This window comes from Pelobates fuscus, chromosome 10, assembly GCF_036172605.1.
Source record: "Pelobates fuscus isolate aPelFus1 chromosome 10, aPelFus1.pri, whole genome shotgun sequence".
Taxonomy (NCBI): Eukaryota; Metazoa; Chordata; class Amphibia; order Anura; family Pelobatidae; genus Pelobates; species Pelobates fuscus.
Window position 1 is genome coordinate 67,304,721 of NC_086326.1, and position 17,000 is coordinate 67,321,720.

At 43.1% G+C, this 17,000-nt stretch overlaps 1 protein-coding gene across 4 annotated transcripts in view; it reads right to left on the reverse strand.

Moving 5' to 3' along the window:
• The window catches only part of PANK1 (pantothenate kinase 1), a 47,940-nt gene that overhangs the window by 12,168 nt on the left and 18,772 nt on the right, over positions 1 to 17,000 (reverse strand). For all 4 annotated transcript variants that reach the window (XM_063434967.1, XM_063434968.1, XM_063434970.1 and 1 more), the window contains exon 2: positions 14,827 to 15,179. In XM_063434967.1, coding sequence (XP_063291037.1) covers positions 14,827 to 15,179 — 353 coding nt within the window. The remainder of the gene's footprint in view (positions 1 to 14,826; positions 15,180 to 17,000) is intronic.

A 17,000-nucleotide genomic window follows, 5' to 3' on the forward strand; every position in this document is an offset into this window, starting at 1 on the left:
CCCGACAGACACATACATACAGAGACACAGACACACACATACATACACAGCCATACATACAGATACACACATACAGAGACAGATACACACATACAGAGACACACACATACAGAGACACAGACATACAGAGACACAGACATACAATCATACACACATACAGAGACACATACACACACACACATACAGAGACAAAGACATAGACAAACATACACACAGAGACACACATACATACAAACACAGAGTCACAGACATACATACGGATACGGATACACACACACAGAGACAGACACACATACAGAGACACAGACACACATACACACACACAGACATACATACGGATACACACACACACAGACATACATACGGATACACACACACAGAGAGACAGACACACATACAGAGACACAGACACACATACATACACACATACAGAGACACAAAATGTTTCCTACCATGTGTGACTTCCCTGGGGTCCAGTGGTGGCTCAGCCTGATGGGAGTCAGAGTTCTCACTCTGACTCCCTCCTCCTTTCTGTTTCCTCCCGCGCGGGCTCTCAGTATGCTGGGAGGAGTGACGTGCGGTCACTTCCTACCAGCGTGTGATGATCTCATCACAGGGGATCCGGTCGCGCTCTTAAAGCGCTCGGCGCAGACCGGGCCCCCTTACAATCCATGTCCATCGGGTGGCCCTGACAGCATGGGCCACCCGATGGACCCCTTAACATGCGGGCCGCAAAGCATGGCAGCTGCTACCCGGTCGCGGGGGGCCGCAGGGCGGCCGGGCCCCCTGGAGTGCCGGGCCCGGTCGCAGCTGCGACCCCTGCGACTGCGGTACGTACGCCACTGCCTGTGACTGTGTGTGAATGTCTGCCTGTGACTATCTGTGACTGTGTGTGAATGTCTGCCTGTGACTATCTGTGACTGTGTGTGAATCCCTGCCTTTGACTGTCTGTGACTGTGTGTGAATCCCTGCCTTTGACTGTCTGTGACTGTGTGTGAATCCCTGCCTTTGACTGTCTGTGACTGTGTGTGAATGTCTGCCTGTGACTGTCTGTGACTGTGTGTGAATGTCTGCCTGTGACTGTGTGTGTGAATGTCTTCCTGTGACTATCTGTGACTGTGTGTGTGAATGTCTTCCTGTGACTGCCTGTGACTGTGTGTGTGAATGTCTTCCTGTGACTATCTGTGACTGTGTGTGTGAATGTCTTCCTGTGACTATCTGTGACTGTGTGTGTGAATGTCTTCCTGTGACTATCTGTGACTGTGTGTGTGAATGTCTTCCTGTGACTATCTGTGACTGTGTGTGTGTGTGAATGTCTGCCTGTGACTATCTGTGACTGTGTGTGTGTGTGAATGTCTGCCTGTGACTATCTGTGACTGTGTGTGTGAATGTCTGCCTGTGACTATCTGTGACTGTGTGTGTGAATGTCTGCCTGTGACTATCTGTGACTGTGTGTGTGAATGTCTGCCTGTGACTATCTGTGACTGTGTGTGTGAATGTCTGCCTGTGACTATCTGTGACTGTGTGTGTGAATGTCTGCCTGTGACTATCTGTGACTGTGTGTGTGAATGTCTGCATGTGACTATCTGTGACTGTGTGTGAATGTCTGCCTGTGTCTATCTCTGACTGTGTGTGAATGTCTGCCTGTGGTTATCTGTGACTTTGTGTGAATGTCTGCCTGTGGTTATCTGTGACTGTGTGTGAATGTCTGCCTGTGGCTATCTGTGACTGTGTGTGAATGTCTGCCTGTGGCTATCTGTGACTGTGTGTGAATATCTGCCTGTGGCTATCTGTGACTGTCTGCCTGTGGCTGTCTACCTGTGACTGCGTTTGTGACTGTCTGCCTGTGCCTGTGTGTGTGTGAATGTCTGCCTGTGACAGTTTACCTGGGACTGAGTGTGACTGTCTGCCTGTGACTGTGCATGAGACTGACTTTTGGTGACTGTGTGTGTGACTGTCTGCCTGTGCCTGTATGTATGAATGTCTGCCTGTGATTGTCTACCTGGGACTGTCTGCATGTCACTGAGTGTGTGTGACTGTGTGCTGCCTGTAACTATGTTACAGTCTGCCTGTAATTGTGTGTGTGTGTGTGTGAGACTGTGTGTGTGTGAGACTGTCTGCCTGTAGCTGTGTGTGTGTGACTGTCGGTCTTTAACTGTGTGTGTTACTGTCTGCCTGCAGCTGTGCGTTTGACAGTGTGCAAGTGACTATGTGTTTGGTATGGTGTGCATGTGGCTGTATTTGACAGTATATGCGTATAACTGTGTACATCTGACTGTATCTGACTGTCTTCGCCCTGCAGTGAGTCGGCACATAACATCATCCAAGCATCGGCGTCATATTACAGGATGTGCAAGGGACGTGTGCATGAAGAGCACAGAGATCCCAGCAGCAACCACTGACTACCAGGGACTGAGGATCCACTCTAGCCCTCCCAGAGCAAGGTAGGGAGGCTGGGTGGACCTCTTAATTATTAAATGTGTGCATGTATGTGATGTTTGCGTGTGTATATCTAATTATGTGTGTTTGTAATTGTATGTGTGTGGGTCTGTGATTGTGTATGTCTGTGTTTATGTGTGTGGTTGTGTGTGTATCTCTGTAGTTAAGTGTGTGTGTGTGTGTGTGTGTGTGTGTGTGTATGTATATATATATATATACACACACACACACACTTAACTACAGAGATACACATACAACCACACACATAATCACAGACATACACAATCACAGACCCACACACATAAACACAGACATACACAATCACAGACCCACACACATACAATTACAAACACACATAATTAGATATACACACGCAAACATCACATACATACACACGTGTATATATAAACATACACACACACACACACAATCACAGATATACACACAGACATACACCTATTGTGTTATTGTGTGTGTATATAAATGTGTATGTGTTTGGTACATAGCTCCCTTATTTGGTGTCCTTAAATATTGCAATCCCACATAAGGATAACAAATAAGGGCGTTATCTACTAAACAACTGAAATTAGGAAAAGGTTTTTTTTTTATTATTCATCTTTTAGCTGTTTAGTTGATAATTCTCTAAATTGGTGTCCTTATGTGAGATTTCCATATTTAAAGATACCAAATTAGAGTTCTGTTTAGCAGATAGCTCCCTTATCCTTATTTGGTGTCCCTAAATATGGCAATCCCACATAAGGATAGCAAATAAGGGAGTTATCTGATAAACAAAGATCGACTTTAAGAGGTGTCAACTAGCCCACGAACAAGAAATCTGGGTGGCTAATGTGAATTATATGCAAATTTGTTGACTGATGCCAACGTGCACTGCATGCTGCCAATGGCAGCACATTACCCTTAGTGAAAAGTTTTAGTGCCCCCCCCCCCCCCAGTTTGGATTGTGGTATCTTACCCCCTATATGTTGTTCCTATGTGTCTATGTATCTGCATGTGTGTCAGTGTGTATTTAGGTGTGTGTGTATGTGTATATGTGCATACATCTCAGAATCTCGCCAACACTACACACAAATACACCCATGCATTTCAACGTCACCACTATATATAACCACACCACTGCCTTCAAAAACCACACTAAAACCTGCATTCAAATGCCAACACCACATACAGACACACATCCTACATTCACGCAAACATACTCCATACAAAAACATGCTTACATTTAAAAACAAACACTGCTTAGTGCTAAATACATAAAAAAAAAAAATGTGGTTGCTTTTTACATTTTAAAGTTGGGGGGTGGAGGGGGGTGCCAAAAATAGGACCCGCCCCGGGTGCCAAATGCTCTAGGTACGCCCCTGCTTAGCAGGAAATAATACTCACAATACATTGCACATCTTATCTGCTAGCACATGCATAATCATTTTTTTTTTAACCTAATCTATAGGGTTATTCACTCAAAGTGAATTTAAATATTAGGTGTTAATAGCTGAAATGAAAACATAGCGGATGTGGAGAATTTTCCCAATTTAGATTTTGTGGCCTAAAATTTGAAATTCATTTTGAATTCCCGACAAAAATCTAATTTTTATATAGCTGCTCGTTCATAAACCACCACCACCAGAGTGATCTCGTGGTGGGCGAAACTAAACTTTTACTGGCGTTCCCATACAATAAAACTTTACCTACCCCAAGGTGAATGCATTTTCCACTCATTGTGGAAAAATTTGCATTAATAAAGTAATTAGGTAAGTAGTTTTGTTGACCAACAGAGGTTGGAAAATGCAGTTCATTCTGCTGGGATTGGAACACGAGACCAAGTGATTTTTACTTTTACAGTTTCTACATTTATAATGCTCTTGGAATCCAGTAGTGTACACATCCACCTAAAACAAGTATAAGAAAAAACATTGTGCAATATAGTCTGGGGATAATAATGTCTTGTCCTGCAAAACGGCACTCACAAACAAGAATCGGAATTTAGACACATCAAGACACACAGGGTTCTATTCATAAGAATAAATCTTATCATAAGAAGAGTAGTAGAAGTCAGATCCTGAATTCATAGAACTCGATGCAATCGTGCAATCTTATGGGTCAAGGTATTACCTCCAGATATGTTGTCGATGTAAAGGGTGCATCTTGGGATCACAAGGATATTGAATTGTGGTTTTACATTATATCAGGGCTCAACAAATCCCATGCGCCAGGTCGCCATGGCTACTAGGAATTTTGTCCTGGTGTCAAGTGTGACCAGGCCATTTGTTTTTCGCCTGTCATGGGGAGTGGTCTAAGTGGTGGCTGGCTGGTCACCTTGGGGCACCCAGAGGCAGGTAGTGAGCTGTAATCTGCTCCTCTTCCTTTGTTCCCTCACGCATCCGCTGTGGTGATGCCGTGAGCTGGAATATGACATCACTCTGGCCCGGCATCACTAAATGGCATGTGATGGAGCAAAGCAAGAAGAGTTTACCGATTACAGGTTCACAGCAGCCACACTGGACCCCAGGGAAAGGATCCACTTCAGCTCTGCCAAAAGTAGGCAGGCTGTAAATTAATATTAAATAATTAATAATTTATGATTGTCTGAGAGAATGGGTCTGTCACTGTGTGTGCGCAGGTACTGACTATACTCATGAAAACAAGTGCAGTAAGCTGGAGTAAGCTCTGGTGACTATAATGTCCCTCTAAAGGGACACTATAGTCACCAAAACAACTACAGCTTATTGAATTTGTTCTAGTGAGTAGAATCATTACCTTCAGTCTTTTTGCTGTAAACACTGTCTTTTCGGAGAAAATGCAGTGTTTACATTGCAGCCTAGAGATAACTTCACTGGCCACTCCTTAGATGGCTGTTAGAAATCCTTCCCGGGTCATGGCTGCCTAAAATGCGTCCAAATATTCAGTGTCTCCTCCCTCTGCATGCAGACACTGAACTTTCCTCATAGAGATTCATTGATTCAATGCATCTCTATGAGGAGATGCTGATTGGCCAGGGCTGTGTTTGAATCATGCTGGCTCTGCCCCTGATCTGCCTCTTTGTCAGTCTCAGCCAATCCTATGGCGAAGCATTGTGATTGGATCAGGCTACCACTTCTCATGATGTCAGCACACTGCTTGTTTTTTTAAGGCAAATAGCATGCAGAGTTACAGTTTCTGGCTTGAATAAAGTAAGATTTTGCTATATTTATGGAGGCATGAGGGGCTAGATGGTGGTGTTAACACTATAGGATTAGGAATACAGGTTTGTGTTCCTGACCCTATAGTGATTCTTTAAGATCAGTTATTTTTGTTGTTAAAAAAATTAAATAAAAAATATAAAAAAAAATGTTTTTTATAAAACCTGGCTCCTAACTTTTTTAAAGATATCTTCTAGACTACCCCTTCCCCCATTATAATGCACTAACTAATGTAATGCAATACTAAGTTATAGAAAATTGAAAAATAAGAAGTCTAAGAGCACAATCCTACTTATGGTATATGTTGCTGAGTATATTCTCCACAAAAGAAACGGATTTAATTAAGATTAGATCATGTCTAATTACACAATTTGCCGTTTTATGGATACAACTTTAAATAATAACTCATACAACTTGTCTGCTGCATAAAAGGTGTATTTTATTATTTTTACAATAATCTTACCGTGTCCTCGCAAATATCAGCAAGTAGTGGAGGAGCACATGTGTTCACACCAGATGTGTATTATTCTGCTACCCATACTATAATAAAAGCTAGATTAACTGGCAGGATTCTAGGTTTCGGAATGAGAAAAAAATAAATGAAAAAAAAAAAAAATAGTCAAGGTTCGTCAGTTGTACAATTTCCCCAGAAAAATCATTACACAGAATAGTTTAAATCAAGAAATAAGGAAATGACTTGGGCAACCCATATCTCCTTACTGTAAACTCAACCAATAAATGGGGAAGGGGTTTGAATGTTTTAGCCTGAGGATCTGCTGTTACAAAAGATAGTCAAACCAAATATTAAGCAATTCTCTTATTTCCACTGCATATAGCAAAGCAGCAATGCTTTTTTGTAGCTTGTTCGTTTAATCCTTAAAATTTCACACAGGGTTCATTCACTAAACTGAGAATAGTGGAAAATTGACACATTTTAGGCATCAAAATTAATAAACTAAGCTGGAAAAATTGCCGTTATTGAAAAAAAAAAAAAAAAAAATCTCCAATTCATGTTTTTTAGGCCTAAAATTTGCAAGTATCTCTAGTTTAGTGGGGGAAAGGGACGGACAGGGCCGACGCTTCCTATAACTCCAACTAGGCAGCAGCTTACAGCGCCATATAGGAGGGGTAGGTGAGGAGCGCACAGGGAGGGTGGGGGGTGAGAAGAACACAGGGAGGGTGGGGGGTGAGAAGAACACAGGGAGGGTGGGTGGTGAGAAGAACACAGGGAGGGTGGGTGGTGAGAAGAACACAGGGAGGGTGGGTGGTGAGAAGAACACAGGGAGGGTGGGTGGTGAGAAGAACACAGGGAGGGTGGGTGTTGAGAAGAACACAGGGAGGGTGGGTGTTGAGAAGAACACAGGGAGGGTGGGTGTTGAGAAGAACACAGGGAGGGTGGGTGTTGAGAAGAACACAGGGAGGGTGGGTGTTGAGAAGAACACAGGGAGGGTGGGTGTTGAGAAGAACACAGGGAGGGTGGGTGTGAGAAGAACACAGGGAGGGTGGGTGTGAGAAGAACACAGGGAGGGTGGGTGTGAGAAGAACACAGGGAGGGTGGGTGTGAGAAGAACACAGGGAGGGTGGGTGTGAGAAGAACACAGGGAGGGTGGGTGTGAGAAGAACACAGGGAGGGTGGGTGTGAGAAGAACACAGGGAGGGTGGGTGTGAGAAGAACACAGGGAGGGTGGGTGTGAGGCGAGACCGCTAGGGGAGGGTGGGTGGAGAGGAGAGACCACTAAGGGACAGCTCTATAAGACAGGGGGCAGGACAGGGAGCTCTTTCACACTACACAGAAACACACAATGCTTCCCTTACACACAGAGAAACACACAATGCATCCATTACACACACACACACACACACACACACACACACACACACACACACACACACACACACTGCAACCCTTACGCACAAATACAATGCATTCTTTGCACACATACACAGAAACACACAATGCATCCATTACACACACATAAGCACACATTTCTTACACTCACTCAATGCACACACTTACAGACACACAATGCATCCCTTATGCATACAAACACAGATTCACACAATGCATCCCTTACACACAAACACACTGCTTCCACTACAAACAAACACAATGCATCACCTACACAAACTGGTATGCCTATACACTACATTCCATAAGCACACACACATATATTAGATCATCTACAATAACACATAACACATCCCCTACACACTCCTCTCCCTGCGAGCGAACTCATGAGTGGAACATGTAGGTGGACTTATGGTTAGGCCTTACAAGCATACTCACCGTCAGGCCCTGGGGCCCAGACCTTGAGCTGTGTAAGGGGCCCCAAAAATTGGAGCTGCTTCCGGTTCCCCCAGAACATTGAATTTTGTGACCACAGTTACAAACAGCCTCCAGAGATCCTGTTCTACACCAGACCAGTGGAGCCAAACTGAAGCCAGAGCCCATCACCATCCTCATCTGGCTGTAAGTTGGCAATCTAGTATATTATAAGTGAAACTAACTGTAACGGATCGACGGGCACCCCGACTGGGTACCTCCGTTGAAGGATGCTCTTAGCGCTTCCTGAGGACTCCAAGCACTGCAGCAGACACCACAACCACCGAACCGGAGAAGCATACGAATGCTCTCAAGCATTTGAATGCTGTAAACAGCTGAACAGGAAAAGCATACAATCAGCTTACACTCCAGGCAATCAGCATACAATCCAATTCCCCCAATAACGAGACGACACTTCGTTTTGAGGTCAAGCAGAACTGACTGTACTGGCACATACAGCCTCTTTTATTCACAATCCACAAACATAGTACTGCCCACAGGGTTTTGAAATACAACCAATCAATCCGTACAATACACACAGACACTCCCACACAAAATTCTCCCCTCTGCCTGTGATATGATTACTGAACACAATGGGTAATATAATTATCACAGGCAGAGAAATACAGTTTTATAAAACATATCACAGGGACCCCAAAACATGCAGTTACCCCCCACCGGGGGATCTGGGTGAACCACATATCCAAAATTCACCCAGATCCGTTCAGTAGTTTGGAAGATACAGTTTAATGCAGATTCCGCAGAACATATACAGGCTATATGAAAAATAATTACTGTATAATGTGTCCCCTGTTGTATAGTTTAAAATTACTGCATGATGTCTTTGTGCACCAAATACCGGCGAGATGGCACCGTGTAGAAAAGTCCAAACAGTGTGAGTTAAAATGGCCGCCATCCATTGTTCTCACCATGTGTTTCATCCATTGTTCTCACCATGTGCCTCTGATACATGAAATGGTGGCCACCCAGTAACTGCACAGTATGTCCTAAGATGGTTCTTAAAAGGGCCAGCAGCAGCGTAATAAAATACAATATGCCCAAATACTGTATTTAAAGAGCCAAATCTCCCAGGGGCCATAGTCAGCAGGCGGGCAAACAGGCTTCTCCAATGCCCAGTGGCGAGGTTGGTTTTGCCACACTAACCTCTAATTTACCTCACATTAAAGGGACACTCTAGTCCCCAGAACCACTGCAGCTTAATAAAGTGGTTCTGGTGTCTAAAGCCTGTACCTGCTGCAGGCTTTTTAATGTAAAAACACACTGTGTGCAGCACTGGCGTTCGATCATATGGCAGATAGTATGGGTGGGACATTGTGATGTCACATGGGGGGGGGGCAACAAATTCTTGCCCTGGGGACGGACACGTATTCTGAGTGAGGTATTGGATTGACTGGGGAAATCTTTGTCTCCACTGTGGCGAAACTAACCTCGCCACTGGGTTATGGAGAAGCCTGGTTGCCAGCCTCCTGACTATGGCCCCTCTCATCAGCCCATGCTAGACTTAACCCCATGGCGATTTTGTTCTGTTTGTGGGATCTGAGCGCTGTTTGGATATATTGAGCGCTCATATCGAAGCTATCTGGGGATAGGTTGAATGTGGGGGTTCTGTTCAGTGTATTGGGAATTATGTATTTTTACTGTTGTTGTGAATAGAGTTATTTTCTGTATGCTGGAGATAATTGGCTTACCACACCCAAGCCATGCTTGCAGGCGGTCACAAAGGGACTTCCAACTAACTTTTGACCCACTGGACCAATTTGCATGATTTTGACAATGTTTGTATTTGGAGTATGCTGATTATGAAAATGTAAGTTTTACGTGAATGTGATGTATACTTTTAAAGTTATGAATATTGTGTAAAACTGTATTTTCCCGCCTGTGATAATTACGTTAGCCCATTGTGTTCAGTAATTATATCACAGGCAGAGGGGAGGATTCTGCTGGAATGAATGGGAGTGTTTTACTGTGTATTACGTGTTTATTGGTTGTTGGGGGTGTGGGTGGTACGAATGTTTAAGAATGTGTATATAAGAACAATAAACCCACAGTTCGGTCTGTTCCTGCTTGACCCCCAACACGGAGCCTTGTCTCGTTCTTCGGGTGGGGGGGGGGGGGGGAAGAATTTATTGTATGCTGTTCCAGTTCAACTGCTAGGAGTGTAAACCTTTCGTATGTTTTTTTGCTATTCGGCTGTTTACAGCATTCGTATGTTTGAGAGCATTCGAATGCTTCTCCGGTTCGGTGGATTGGTGTCTACAGTAGCTGCCTATATATCTGGAAGGGAATATCTCCTAAACGGCTGTTAACCCATTTTATGTCTGGGGGTGCCGTTATCCACTATCAAGTATAAAGTTTAACAGACTCCATATCAACGCAAATGGATGAAATGTCAATCTGTAGAGGGTTTGTTGCACTAATAATAATTTATTTTCCATTTTAAGTCAGGCTGGTTTGAGTACTACACATTTCAAGTAAAATCTGCTCCAATATCCCACTTTGAACTGGAGTATCAACTAATAAGGTTTAGTTTAAGCATTATAAGCGCTATACATCATTGCAAAGTGAATGGTGCTTACTGCACCCCGAGTAACTGGTCATGTCACACAGTCACAGTGAGTTATAGCAGTGAGTTATAGGGGGAGGGGGGCAGGGGGGGGGGACTGTTTGGCTGTTTTCAGTTTATTGAACAGTTCCAATCATCCTATGTGATGTCTAGAACTGCTCTTTGAAGATAAAATACTTATCCCAGAATCACTGGCTGGGTAGGACACTGAGGCAAAACCAGTCCCACAGATTAGAACAACAATATGATCCCGAATAGAGCATCTCATCCTGGTGTGGGAAGGATCTGCCTGCAGCTACATAAATGCTCATTTTTTCTTTTATTAAATTGAATTTGCCATTTTAATGCATTAAAACCTATGGGGCTATATTTTAACATAGACTAACCATTTAATTAATTTTTTTTTGTTGTTATTTTAGATACAAGCCTGCTGTAGACCGTCACATACTGCTGGAGGGCAGGATAGCCTTCTCTGGTGTTTCTCCAAGTCGGATGATGTATTGCTCCAAATCTTTTCTTTGTGACTCGGCTTGGGAAGAATACCATCAATGCAGCTAGCTAGTGTCTCTTTCTCTGTTCAGGCTCACTTTGTTGCCAGGCAACTAACTAGTTGGACAGGCTGTTCAGCTTTTTTAAATAAAAAACACAGGATTATTCTAAAGAACATACAAAAAAAAGGGCCTGCTCGGAAAGACATTACCTTCCCTCTTTATTAATACATTAAAATTAAAAAAAAAAATTAAATAAAAATAAAAATAAATAACATGCTCACGGCAGCTGAGAAATGATGCATTGTAAAAGACTTAACAACAACAAACCACACAGGTGTTTATTAAACATGGATAAGTAGTGGATTAGAATATTCTAAAACAACTGCACCAGTGTATTGAGTTTCACGTTGTCTTTGTCATTATTATTGTGGGTTGCAAAAAGAGTTGCCACACTGAGCTATTTAAGCTTTTATTAGAATTACTGACATTTATAAAGCGGCAACATATTACACAGCGCTGATTGCGGCTGTGTGGAAGCAGAGGCAAATATTAGACACACTCCAACCCCCTATATATCCAGGTACTGCTGCCGAGATCTTCCCTGATTGTGACACCCACCAGAACAAAACGTGTGTGTGTGTGTGTGTGTGTGTGTTTCGCACAGGGGCCCCATAGTGTTGGCCTAGGGACACAAAATAACACCAAAATGCTTTACTAACTGGAATTACACTGTCAAAAAATAAAAATAAACAAACTATATAAGAAGCCACGGTGCCACTTACTAAATGGAGTTGCATTTTCACAGACATAAAAGTCAATTTTTATAGCACAAAAATTCACATGGCTAGTGAACCCAGTTGTGAGATCTTACTATGTCATGGGTGCCTGTGAAATTAACCTTTTTAGTGCCACCGCAGAAAGCCTTAACCAAGGCCAAACTGGACATTGGTCAATAGTGGTAACTTTCCAAGCATCAAATTAAGATAGCAAGAATAGCGAGGTAAATGCAAGAATCTGAACTCTTTGCACAGACACTGCAGTCATGGTGGAAATGTGCACCCATTGAGTAATGTGTGCAAGAGACTGAGGTCTTTTGGAATGGACAGAGATATGTATTGGACAATGTATTTTGCAAGAATGAAACACAAAGATCCTGTTGTGGATACCAATGTGTAAGCCATCAACAATTACCACTGCCTTTAAATTAGCTTCACTTTTAGAAACAAATTCAAATAAACATAACTATACAAAGTAAAATGGTGTTACAATCCAGGCTAGATTGAGAATAAAAAAAAATAAAAACAAAATCAATGCATGTTGTATTGTATTGTTGTCCGCTTTCAAATGGGAACCATTATTCAGATCTCTCTCCCCTTGTCTTGTGCCTATCCTAACACACATCTTTAACTGCTCTCTCTCTTCTGGCACTGTTCCTGCTGACCTTAAACATGCCACTGTAATACCTATCCTGAAAAAACCATCTCTTGACCCGTCCTCCCCCTCTAACTATCGTCCCATATCCCTGCTCCCTTACTCATCAAAGCTTTTGGAAAGACTTGTCTTTACCCGTGTGTCTCACTTCCTTAATTCCAACTCTCTCCTTGACCCTCTTCAGTCTGGCTTCCGCCCTCTCCACTCTACTGAGACCGCTCTTATCAAAGTGACTAATGACCTAATCTCCGCTAAATCCAAAGGTCACTACTCCATATTAATTCTCCTTGACCTCTCTGCTGCCTTTGACACAGTTGATCATTCTCTCCTCCTTCAAACTCTTCAATCACTCGGTCTCTGTGACTCTGTCCTCTCTTGGTTTTCCTCCTATCTCTCCCAACGCTCATTTAGTGTCTCCTTTTCCAAGGATACCTCCTCCCCTCGCCCTGTCTCGGTTGGAGTTCCCCAAGGCTCTGTCCTTGGTCCCCTTCTATTTTCTCTTTATACTGCCTCTCTTGGAAAACTTGTTGCCTCTTTTGGATTCAACTACCACCTGTACGCTGATGACACTCAGATATACCTCTCCTCACCGGACCTCTCCCCGGCCGTCCTGCAACGTGTCACTGCTTGCCTCTCTTCCATCTCTGACTGGATGTCGTCACGCTTTCTCAAACTTAACCTCTCTAAAACTGAACTCCTTGTCTTTCCTCCTCCTAATACTGATCCTCCTCTCTCACTCTCCCTTCAAGTCAGTGATATCCACATAAGTCCATCCCTACAAGCACGCTGTCTTGGCGTCATACTTGACTCTGGTCTCACCTTTGAGTCTCACATCCAGTTTGTTGCCAAGTCCTGTAGGTTCCAACTCAAAAACATAGCCCGCATCCGCCCCTTTCTTACGCAAGATGCTACCAAGGAGCTTGTCCATGCTCTAGTAATTTCCCGCATGGATTACTGTAACCCTCTCCTGATTGGTCTCCCCAAAAGCCGTACTGCCCCGCTACAGTCTGTAATGAATGCTGCAGCTAGACTGATTTTCCTATCCAGTCGGTCCTCTCACACCTCGCCCCTCTGCCAGTCCTTACATTGGCTCCCTGTATCCTATAGGAGTCAATTCAAAGTGCTAACCCATACATTTAAAGCACTGAACAATTCCAGCCCCTCTTATATCTCTTCACTGATCCAGAGGTATGCCCCTCCTCGTACCCTCCGCTCTGCCCGCGACCACCTCCTGACCGCTGCTCGCACCCGTACGGCCAACTCACGCTTGCAGGACTTCTCACGGGCGGCTCCTCTCCTATGGAATAACTTGCCTACTGCCATCAGACTCTCCCCTAGTCTTCAATCATTTAAGAAGGGCCTTAAATCCCATCTCTTCAGGAAAGCGTATGGCCTCCCAGAGTAATCTCTCCCTTACATACCTGTCCCTATGGGATAGTGCTTTGCTCTCTCCTCCAGCTCTGCTTCACTCCTACTTGATATTTCCTATCCTAATGTTTCTAATACCCCACCTCCTATAGACTGTAAGCTCATTTGAGCAGGGTCCTCTTCAACCTATTATTCCTGTAAGTTTTCTTGTAATTGTCTTATTTATTGTTACATCCCCCCCTCTCAAAATATTGTAAAGCGCTACGGAATCTGTTGGCGCTATATAAATGGCAATAATAATAATAATAATAATAATTATTATAGTCCTCAATAGACAGACCATCTGGTATACATCAGGCGACAATCAGGCCTGAACTCAAATCTTAGAAAGATATAATGCTGATCACAGCACATGGGCAACAATCTAGAGAATACTGCCAAAATTCCTTCCCAACAGCAAGAACTGCCTTCACAACAGGAGACGGTATTCAATGTTTCTAGAACGGAACCTGCATTGTACTGCCAATGCAAGAACAAGAGTTTATATGTATCATTTTTCTTTTAGCAAGTAAACTTTCCAATGTATTCAGATAAAAACAAAGAATTACAGCTAAGCATGAGCAAAACAGAACAGAGCTGCAGTTTGCCCTTGCAAACAGTAACGAGGCACCTTCAAAGTCAGCTGATACCAGAGACATTAGTCGGCTCTATAAACACAAGGAAGAACATGTTTTTTTTTGTAAATGCCACAACTAAGGCAAAGTCAAACCTTGTCTGGGAACCTGTATCCATTTTAGGTCTTTTGAATAAGTGGGAAATCATCAGCTATCTTGTACATCCCCTTGTTCTAAATTTCCTTCCTCTCCGGTGTTTTTATGTTAAAAAAAATAAAAAAAAAAATACTTAAAAAACATTAACTTTTTGTGACAATGGTAATGGATTTTGAAACTCTGCTTAGCAAGTGACTTGTGCATTGCTGCCCTTTCCCCTACATACCGTTCTGAAGTCCTCTTCGAACTTGTAAGCTCCTCCTCCGGTGGCACAGAGTGTAGTGTGCAAACTAGAAAAGTTCTTTTCACTTCCCATCTGAATGAACCTGTGCATGGCACATGTTGGAAAGCGTATAAAGTGCAAATTGCCCTTGCGGCCACACATGGTCAAGTTTTTCAGTTCCAGGTGAACGTCTCGAATTCCAGTTTTTCCATAAGCAGTGTTTAATGTCAAGTATTTTCGTATACTTTTAAGGTTTTCAACTTCTTCCTGCTCCTCTTCTGCCGTAATGTCTTTGGGTTCAAAGTAAACCAGTTTTACCAGTGTTCCTCCAATATCCATACCAAACCACGGGAAAGCTGGGAAGAAAAGAAAAAGAAATTTGCATGTGATTTTGTTTGACACCAAAAACAATTCAAATCATCCTGCACACAGTGGTTCATAACTGCTAAACGCCAAGATATAGATATAGATATATATATATATATATACAAAAACAAAAAAACCTGCACTCACGCTTAGTTGATTTAAATGCCGGGTACATAAGCCAGAACTCCAATAGACAGAAATAGCAAAAAGGAATGGCTGCTCACCGGACTTAAAAACCCAAAAAATGTATTGAATAGTATTAAAAATCGACCATTTTGGTAAATTTTTAATACAATTCAATAATTTTTTTTGTTTTTAAGTCCGTTGAGCAGCCATTCCTTTTTGAGAGATAGATAGATAGATAGATAGAGATACACACACACACACACACACCTTACATGGAATAAATGCATTGGCTTTTTGGGGTGCTGTCCTTGCATCAGAGATCAGATGAGTCCTTCAGGACTGTAGTGGACACTGAATAACCTAGCCTAGCTATACATTTCCTTATCAAATGAGCAGCAGCTACACTTTCCCTCCTCTATCTAAGAATGCAGCTTCAGAATGAATCTAAAATGGATGCTGTACAGGAGGTGGGAGGGTCTGGAAGGGAGGGTCTGCTGCTGATTGGATGGAATGTGTCTGCTGACTGTGAGGCACAGGGTCAAAGTTAAGTCAATGATGACAAATAGGGGGCGGATCGAACCGCGCATGTGTTCGCCCGCCGTGGCGAACGCGAACACGCTATGTTCGCCAGGAACTATTCGTCAGCGAACAGTTCGGTGCATCACTAGCTAACAGATGTCAGTTCCTTAATTTGGGCAGAGCTCACTACAAAGAGCATCAAATAGTGAAAAGATGTTCTGTACATTTTTTTAAATGCATTAAAAGGGACACTAGAGTCCCTAGAACAACTACAGCTTATTGTATTTGTTCTGCTGAGTACAATCATTCCCTAAGGCTTTTTGCAGTAAACACTGTCTTTTCAGAGAAAATACAGTGTTTACATTACAGCCTAGGGATACCTCCACTGGTCACTCCTCAGATGGCTGCCAGAGGTGCCCGGGTCAATCCTGCTACATATTCACGGTCTCCACCCTCTGCATGGAGACCCTGAACTTTTGTCATGGAGATGCATTTATTTAATGCATTCCTATGAGGAGATGCTGATTGGCCAGGCTGTGTTTGGCTTGTGCTGGCTCTGCCACTGATCTGCCTCCTTGACAGTCTCAGACAATCCAATGCTTTCCTATGGGAAATGATTGTGATTGGCTCAGACCACCACTTCTGATGTCAGCCAAGCAAGCAGATCAGGGGCAGAGCCAGCAGCAGCATACAGGAATAAAGGTACGATTTAACTATATCAAGGGGACAACAGGGAGCCAGGGTGGCTAGATGGTGTTTTTAACACCAAAGGATCAGGAATACATGTTCGCGTTCCTGACCCTATAGTGTACCTTTCATTTTTATAATGCAATAAAAAAAAAATATGGATCAACTTCAGCTTGGAGGGTCACTTTGAAACAAGATTGTGTAACCTAGAACAGTAGGTGATCTAGGACCCCTCCTATTAGTTGTTGAACATAATCACTCTTAGCCCGCAACTCAAAAACCCTAACAAGCTGCCTATATAATATAATTTTAAAAAGTCCCCATTTAAATAGATGAAGTGAGATTCGCTCATCTCCGCCTATTGAAATTGGCACCGGAAGGATTTTGGCAACATCTACATACAAAATGTTGTGTAGTGCTAAATTATCCATTTGGAACAGAAAGAATGGGTGTCTTATTAGTGTTCAGCTGTCACTCTA